We start from the raw sequence: 9587 nt of genomic DNA, 5'->3' as shown, positions 1-9587 counted from the left end.
ATGTAATTTACTTTAATAATAAAGAAATAAATAAAAAGGATAAAAGGTATACAAATTATTATCAAATTTTTATTGTTTAAAATCATTAATTGCTATATATATATATATTTTAATCACATTAGATAATTCCGTAGGTTTTATTTAAGAAAAGTCTGCAAAAAAATAAAGATTTGATATATGCGACCAACTATAGCCTGCGAAATATTATTTTGCTAGAGAGTATAATTTTTAGACTATAATTTATGTAAGGTGTTCTATAATTCTTTGAAATAGGATTTAGAAAGCATACACAAATGCCATATGGAATGAATTTTTTTAAATTTTTTACAAAATTCAGGTTATAACTTTTTAAAAGATTTTCAATAACCTTTTAAAAGATTTTCAATTAATATATAGGGGATTGGAATATCATATGTAAGCCAAAACATAGCAACACAAGTGATCAAATACTCCAACAAACAATGGAATGCGAACATTATTTTCTTCTTCGCAGTTGATTCGTACGACATGGTAGTCTTATTGAATGAAAAAGAGACTTTAGGGAAGTAGATCAAGGTGTCATGGGGATAACCAAAATACGGCCTAATTTGTTAACATTTGTATGATCTTCCTCTTCCTTTTCTTTTTCCACCGTATTTGTAGGTAACGTCACGATCTTACACTCATCTATATGTTTGCTCTTGCTCCATAAAAATATGTATAAACCGATCACAACTACTACAGATCCAATAACGCTGCAACAATAAAAAACATAAATTTGAATAGGTGACATGTACGTACATGATATATATAGAGATTTATAAATTCTGTATTAAAATCAGGTGAAAACAAATATAGTGGTCAATATAATCACATTAACTCTACTCTTTTTTAAATGTGAAATTGGTAATACTAATATTTAATTTGCTTATTTTATTTCACCTTCCAACATAAATCATACGATGAAGTATCACGAAATCGAACACGGTTGCGGACATAAGTGTGACAGGACTGAACGCTGCTGTAAAGACAGGTCCACGTTGTTTGATACACCACGATATTCCCACCGTACACATTCCTTGTCCAATCACTCCCTATACACATATATACACAATAGATTAATGTTTGACTATCGTGAGTTCCATGGATTTATATTTGTATAATGAATGTATATATACCGCTATAATGACGGTGAAGATGGTGAGTTTGTCTCCGAGGATCCAATCTTCCACATGTCTAGTCTTGATAAAGCTAAGAATAGTGCATTGAAGCGTCCCAAAGACCGATAAAATAACTGTACTCGAATATGGACACGGGTAACTCACGTTGATCTTGGCTTGTATAAGCATCCAAGAACTGAAAAGTATAACTCCTGTGAATAAAAGAAAACAGCCTTTGATCCAATTCTCATTTCCTTTATGGATGCTTGAAATCGTTGCTTGTTCATGAGAGTTCGATAATGGAATGCCTTGGTACATCGTAAGGGTTAAAGCTCCTGCTAAGCTTATCATAGCTCCAAGAATGACGCCGTATCCTATTTTTGTTTTCATGTTTAATTTTTCGAATCTGAAAAAAAAATGTGTATGATTACACATGAAATGATGATGATGACATGATGGAAATATTTAGGTTATAACAATATTTAATGAGTGTACCCAAATATTAAGGCCATAATGAAAGTGAGGGCAGGCAATGTGCCCCAGAAGGCAGTTGCCAACGTGGCAGAAGTGTAACTGAGCCCGAGCAAGAAAAAAAATTGCATCAAACTCGCCCTGTCAAAGAATATTTTTTTTTTGTTTAATAGGTTTACAAAATAAAAGAGATGCTGAATTGTAAGAAATAATGAGTTAAAGGGGTTAAAAGTTAAAACTGAAACTTACCCAAAAAGGGCACTGAAGAAATGCTGACACGAGATGCTTGTAGTTAGCTTTGGCCTTGTTTTCCTGACCAAATAATGAAAATCGAACACTTTTATTTGGACCGGTACAATTGGACATAAAATCGAATTTGTTTAGTTTAAAAAACAATACGAAATATAAAATCGAATAACTGAATAAAAAAATAAGCATTTAAATAATTCTACAGTATTACAATTTGGATGTTAAAACATAATTAATGAGGCCAAACAGTAGACTTACCGTTCCCAAAAATAAGCGATGGGAAGAAGAAATAAGGTGGAAATACCCAAACGATAGGTAGCAATAACCATGTGATTAATGCCTCCATCAAGAACTTTCTTAATCAAAGCGTTAACCATCCCATTAATCGTGTTAATCACGGTAATCATGATCAACGGTGCCCATTTCCCGTCGAGGTAGCCCATGATTATAGTAAGTTAAATAACTTAATAACTAAACGTTTCCTCTCTCAATTATAATCTCTATCTCGCTCCCTCGCTTCTTTTTCTACCTCTTACCTAATAGCTTGTTTGAGTGGTGATGAGGCATGGAGAAGAGGCGGATGTATTTATATACATCATATATGATATATCCTGAGTGGGAGCCAGATTTTTTTCTATTTGTATAAAATGACAATATTTAACGAATAAATCGTATTTGGATATTATATGAGTGCTATTTATTTTGTTGTGAAAATATTATATATTTTGGGCGCAGGAGAGTACTTGATTCTTTTAGGACTTTAGGACTATACAAACTTAGCTAATTATGATCATAAAGCAGTTTTACCAAGTTTAGCTTAATTAAAAATAGCTAAATCAAACGGGGGATTTCAAAACATTTTAAAGCAGGTGTTTACATATTGTTATATATGTTAAAAACTTATTATACATAAATTTATAATCACGCATAGAAAAGGAAAAGGAACTTTGTGAAATACAATTTAAAATGAACGTGGTTCAGAGTTTTATTTTTCCTTAGCGCGCTGTCATAGATGATATAGACTCTGCTTTTATTTGATGAAAGTTATTGAGATTTGCCTTCCAAAAAAAAAAGAGTTATTGAGATTTATCCAACTTTGTTTCTATCGAATACACTGGACTCTATTTAAAAACAACATGAGCATTTAGTACAGAACAATTGTTAATCCGATCAATGGTAAATCACTAAAGCTTAATATAAGCCAAAGTACCTCACCCGTTTATAATTTTGAATTATGATGTTTCGAACTTTTGCTATTTTCTATATGCTAAATTCATTTTACTCAACCACTAATTTCCGTTCTCTACAAAAGACCCCTGTTCGAAACTACGCTAGGCGCTAGTCGGGCGGTAATCCCGGGCCTAGCGAGTTACCAAAAAATCGGGGATTAAACGGGGCGTACGCGGGGCCTAGTTTTTAATTGATTTTAGGATATATACTACTTCGTGTAGAATAATCAACGAGTTCTATGTAGCACAGTGGTTTGTGCACTTTGTTTAGAGGCAAAGGATAATGGTTCGACCCTCGATAAAGTGTTTTTTCCCTCTTTTTTTCATTTTTTTTCTTAAATGATGGTGAATTACCTTAATTGCCCTCGTCTTCTTCTTCACCATACACGACCTGCAACCTTAATTTCCGCCCCTCTCCACTGATTTCACGATTCATCACCATTTCAACTCCTTTTCTTGTGTTTTTGATCAATTGCAATAGATTTTTAACAATATATATGAATTTTAACACCACAATTTGATTTTTTTTTCCGAAAACCCGAGTTATTGAGCGAATAGATCCAAATCGCCACGGTCCATGGCCGAGTCACGTTTCAGCGCCGATTAAACGTCCAACTCACCCGCGTTTTAAAACAGGGCAAAAGACATTAAATAAATTTACCAAACAGATTATATTCACAAAAACAATCATGAGAGCATATTTCAGATGTAGTACGCTCTTATTAACTACAAGCGCTAAAACAATAGTTTTCTTATCATTATAAAACAATAAGTTGTAAAATTTATTTACAAGCAATACGATAAATATATACAAATGAATAAACAAAAAACTTGAAATTTTATTATAAATTTGAAGAAAATACAAGTTTAGGGCATCTCCAACTCTACTCCATTTTTGACTTCAAGCTTCATTTTGGAGTAAAATTATCTTCAATCATATTTCATATTCAACTCCAAAATGGAGTAATCCTAGCCATTATGGAGTTGAACTTTATTTATTTATGAAATAGTCTTTTTAATTTTTGATTTTTTTTATTTCATACTTAAATAATATTTAAAATAATACAATAACATGAAAATAAATATAATACTCCACAAAATACTATTTAATAGTTTTGCATAAAAGATGCATAAACTAATAAAAATCAAAAAATAAATAATTTATAATATAATATAATATAATAAAAATAAATGATTTAATTATTCTGTAAATTGTTTTTGGAATCGGTGAAGTATCGTTCAAACGGAATAGATGAGTTTTTTTATCTGGTGGGTTATCATTTCCATTGATAACATTTGTACTTGTTAAGCTTAATATATGCACAAACATTTGGATCAAGTACGTAATTTAAATTACAAAACCAAACTTTGTTTACTTCTTTATGTTCTTTTAATGCATAATTTTATTTTTGAATTATGAAAATTGCATATGATGAAAATTACACCAATTGAAGTTGGAAGAAAAGCTCTAACTGTGTTTTTATTAATAAATATTCAATTTGAAAAAAAAAAATATTTTTATGTAAGTTTTGTAAATATAAAATATTTGGTTAATTGTTAAATTTTTATAAGTTGAATGTACTACTAACAATTATTAACTAAATAAAAAGAGAATCATTTGTGAATATTTTGTCGGAGTAAAAAATGGAATAATACATTGGAGTAAAACTCAACTCTATTTTGGAGTTACGCTATTTTGGAGTAAAAATATGAGTAATACATTGGAGATGCTCTTACTTAAACTAAAACAAAAAAAAGTGGTAAACCATTCCCCGGAGAAAGAATGTGAAAAGCCCCAATGACCACGCGCGTGAAAATCTGGTGTGGTGCAGATTGGAACTCGGATCCTTTGGAGATCAATGGAACGCCTTGACCACCCCACCACGGACGCGTGATTCTCTTACTTTAACTAACAAGAAAGACATCACCTAAAATCGTTTAAAATCTTATAGAGAATACTTCGCATGAAGTTTGCTCGAGAACTCTTCACATAAATCTTTTATGAAGACTTCACATAAGTCTTTTATGAAGTCTTTTTTTTAGATTATTTCTATAAATTTACTAAAGAAGACTTCATAGGATTTAGATTTAGGGTTTATCCGAAATGTTCTCTAGTATCTATTTCGACGAAGTCATCCTTCGTAAATTATTAAGTTATTTTTGTATTAACGAAGTCTACTATGTAGATACTTCACCTCAAATTTTTACATGTAACATGATGTCTGAGAAATGTTACAAAAAGTCCATTTAAATTAGTTTTGCAACTGGCCCGTGAAGTTTGTTCCCTTTTTAAATAATAGAAGACTTCAAATGAAGTCCTCTTTAACTAAAAACTAACGAGAGAGAGGCTTTCGCTCCCTGTCCTATCTTCTCCTCTTGAGCACAGAAACCAAGTGAAACTTTGGGTCCGACGTCCGGACGGTGCGTGAGCGCGTTCCAGAGTCGGAACCCCCTCCTTCTATCTGTCACTCGTTTTATCTTTGTTTCAAAGACTCACCTCCTTATTGCTTTGCTCGCGGTTGTGTCACCAGAAGCTCATCTGGGGTTCATCTTCGATCGAGAGAAATTACGTCCTTGGTGCAGTATAACCGGAAATGGAGTCACGGCGCGGTGGGTCTAGGTTAGGTTTTTGTGGAATCGGTTTTAGGGGCTTCCCAATCGATCCCTTAAATTGAATGGAGATTCGGCGGCACGGGATATATATATATATATATCATTCTAGTATATATAAATTATCTTTAAAATAAGAACTGTTTGATTTATTTAATGATAAATCAGAAAACTTATAATAAATAGCTCAAATCTCTCATTCTTACAATTATAAAAGCTAGATAGGGTATTATGAAGAAACACATATTAGACGAATCATCAAATATCTCATTCTTCGAACAAACTTAAAATGAGGTGATTGGAATATTGTCATAATATTTTATTAAAAGTTTTTTAGAAGTAAAAATCAAAATAAAATATTTAATCTGAATATAGTGCTTCCAATGATAAAAATTACTTCGAGTTGAAGAATTGCATTTCTGGGATTGTCAGGATCAAATAACATATTAAAAATCGCCTATTTAAAAAATAATTTGTATACATAAAAGTATATACATTAGAATAAACACATAAATCAAAACCAATACCTTTTGTTTAGTTGCAATCATGTTTTTGGTAAATATATCAAGGAATCATTTTATTTACTTTATATGGTATATAATTAAACTTTAGTGATATTAACGAAGATATATATATAGTATATTTTAATATAAATATTTATTGTTGACACTTGCTACTCATATGATTTTATTAACAATTGTATATTTGCTGTACAAAAATTTAAAACGTTAATTCCTAAACTTTTAATGTGAGATTTATCAATACATATTTAAAAATTAATATATTAAGATCTCAATAATTTTTCAAAGCAAATTTTGATATTAACATATTTTTATATATTATATAATTTAATTTTTATGATATTCATATATATATATATATACAATATAAATATCTATTAATGAGACTTTATATTCATACAATTTATGATCACTTGTATCTTGCTTGAATAAAAAAAAATTTAAACCATTGATCACAAAATTTTCAGTGTGAAACTTTTACTTTTTTAGTAAATTATAGCCGTTTTAAAAATATTAAATATAACATATGAGAAATTTTTGTTTTATTATATGTTTAATGTGATTGTTTAATTTCTTTTAATAATATAAAAAAAACAAAAAAAAAGAAGATAGAAAAATTGTTATCAAATATGTATTATTCATAGTTATTAATTGTCATATATATGTTAATCATATTTGGTAATTCTGTAGTTTTTTATTCAAGAAGATAATTGAGAATATTCTTTTCTACACGACTAATAAATTTGATAATTAGTTTAATAAAAATTATAATATATATTTTAAGAATCATTCTAATGATGATTCGTGGTTACAAAAACATGTCCTAATACTTTAGAATTAATATATAGGGATATAAAGCATGGAATACAAAAACATTATAATATATATTTATATGGACCAATTTATTTTTTTAAATATTTTAAGAATCATTCTATTGATGAATCGTGACTACAAAAACATGTACTAATACTTTAGAATTAATATATAGGGATACAAAGCCTGGAATACCGTAAACTTTAATGCCTAGAAGCGAAGACCATGCTTTATATAAAGCCTTTTGTCACTTGGTATAACAACCCCTTGAGTAGTTTTATTTCATCGCAATAATCGATAATACTATTTGTGTTTTCTATATGAATATTTCACTTAGTTGGATCCAAAAATCTTTTCGGAGTGCTTCAGCTTTCGTTCGTGTGCTATCCCTCAGCAATATTATAAGAAAAAGCAATATCAACTTTATTTGTTTTTTTGTTAATCATCAACTTCTTTTTTTTGGTTGTTGCAATTTATAAATAATCTGTTTTAATAAAGTGATAGCTAACTTACCCTAGCCTTTAAATAAAGAAATATTGCTAGATTTTTGTTTCAAAAAAAAAGAAATTAGGAAAGCAATCAAGATGCAGATGATTGTTAATTAATGTTAAAATGGATGTAAGAATATCTATACTAATAAATTGAGTAGAAAGGCTCCACAATGCGCCACTTCAGCAAAGGCTATTCCAAAATGTGACACGTGACGTTGTTTCCTCACTCTTTATTTCTGAAAAATTGGTTGTCTACTTACAAAAGCCTCATGTTGCATTTTATTTATTTGTTTGGACCTATCATTATTCCAGAATCTCAATCCATAAGTCTTTCTTATTCGATCATGTATATCGAACAAATTAGCCAACAAAAACTAATGGTTTAGATAACGCATTCCCCCTGAATTCAGTCAACCACTATAATGATCTCATTAATGTTGTTCTCATCACTACCTGCACTCTCGCATTCATTAATTCACTCACATTGCCATGAAAACGTCTAAAAACTACACATATAACTATAAATACCATAGTTAGATTCACTAAAAATCACAAATCCCATCAAATCATTTCAAATTCTCTCTTCTTATAAAAAAATGTTCCACATTCTCTCTCTGCAGTTCAGCTATCTTCAATGGCCACATTGACCTACTTCTAACTGAATTGAAAGCCTAACGTTGTCCTAAACCATTCGAGGTGCGATTGCTCCTGTTGGGGAGGCTTGGAATGCGAAGAAAGAAGGTGAACTCATGAGTGTCGACATGCTTTTGGTAGATGAAAGGTAAGCGCAAAGAAGGTGAGATGGATGTTTGATAATTTCACGAGGCTCTCTTGTGACTCACGGTTCATGGACCATGGCAAGTATGAAGTATCACATGAAATAACATCAACCCCATAAAATTCTTTCGATAACACGACTTCCCATATATCATAATACAACTTTCACTCTCAAAATGAGGGTACAACACAAAAAAAAACACAATCACACATAATTTTTCAAAACATATTTACAATGAGGGTTAAGTTTCTTGCTTCTCAACACACACTATTTCCATATGCAAACAAAAAATAACAAAACATGTGACACCACTTGCGTTTCTAATATGCGTGCATATAAATTAAGAACCGAAAACAGAATTGAAGGCAACAAAAAAAAACAATCCAAAACTAAATAGAAATTCACAAACAATCGAGTGGTTTATATATTTTTGAAGCTGAAAAATCGAAATCGTACCATAGAACCAAATAAGAACCTAAAATAGTAATTCTGTTTAGTTATAAAATTACCCAAAAAATAAAATATTATTTATAAACCAAATACCCGAAAATATGAGAAAAATGTGCCACCACTGAACATGTGCAACAAATAAATACAATAAAAACGGTTCATATAGTTTTAGAAGAAAAACACAAAAAAAAAACCGAAAAAACATGAACTGAACATTCATGGATAGTTTCAACTGCTTGGGACCAATTCAGCACATATCTAAAAAAGAAAGAGATTATACTTAATGATAAATAGTATATACAGTAGAAGTTTAAAAAAAAATAAACAATAAATTTATAAAATAAGTAAAACAATAAGTATATACAAACAAAACTTATGTTTAACCGAATATAATACATCCCGCGCGAAGCGCGAGAATACTACTAGTATAAAGATAAACGTAAGGAAAACGACTGAATTTCCTTAGTTCATAAACGATGTAGTGCATACGTCTCTGAAAAACAATAAAAATCTTATTCAATCGCAAATCTGACTAAGACCAAAACTTAAGGCCAGATATTTTCACGGTATACTAAAGAGCAAAACTAGGGTTATTCGACTGCTATACTCCTTTTAAGAGATCCATCTAGGTGTTGAAAATATTATACTTGGAAAACAACACTAATAGTATTAGTTGTACCAGAATTTTCTTTCTGATGCTATTTAATACATCTACACTTGACGATATAAAATAAGTATAACCAATGCTAGAATTACTACGATGAACCGGTTTAACGAAGATATCAATAAGTTGATCAGCATTCCTCCGGATACTGTCGCTATATCTTGTCAAGCTC

At 30.2% G+C, this 9587-nt stretch overlaps 1 protein-coding gene across 1 annotated transcript; it reads right to left on the bottom strand.

Moving 5' to 3' along the window:
• Positions 1–350: 350 nt before the first annotated feature.
• On the bottom strand, positions 351–4682 carry LOC106434044 (WAT1-related protein At4g01450). Its single transcript, XM_048748155.1, has 6 exons — positions 2118–4682; positions 1860–1922; positions 1635–1751; positions 1158–1545; positions 922–1073; positions 351–734 (listed from the first exon to the last, which is right to left on the bottom strand). Exons 1-6 carry the CDS (start codon positions 2300–2302, stop codon positions 551–553), a joined length of 1089 nt encoding a protein of 362 aa, XP_048604112.1. The 5' UTR covers positions 2303–4682; the 3' UTR covers positions 351–550.
• Between the last annotated feature and the right edge of the window lie 4905 nt (positions 4683–9587).

Source organism: Brassica napus, chromosome C2, assembly GCF_020379485.1.
Source record: "Brassica napus cultivar Da-Ae chromosome C2, Da-Ae, whole genome shotgun sequence".
In the NCBI taxonomy this organism is placed as follows: Eukaryota; Viridiplantae; Streptophyta; class Magnoliopsida; order Brassicales; family Brassicaceae; genus Brassica; species Brassica napus.
The sequence above is the reverse complement of the archived record's forward strand: the minus strand, read 5'-3'. Positions and strand labels throughout refer to the sequence as shown.

Coding starts and splice junctions, on each gene's coding strand:
- LOC106434044 (XM_048748155.1), bottom strand. CDS start 2,302: ATGGGCTACCTCGACGGGAAATGGGCACCGTTGATCATGATTACCGTG. Junction 1,752..1,859: donor TTCTTCAGTGCCCTTTTTGG/GTAAGTTTCAGT, acceptor ATTCTTTGACAG/GGCGAGTTTGATGCAATTTT. Junction 735..921: donor CGTATGATTTATGTTGGAAG/GTGAAATAAAAT, acceptor TTATTGTTGCAG/CGTTATTGGATCTGTAGTAG.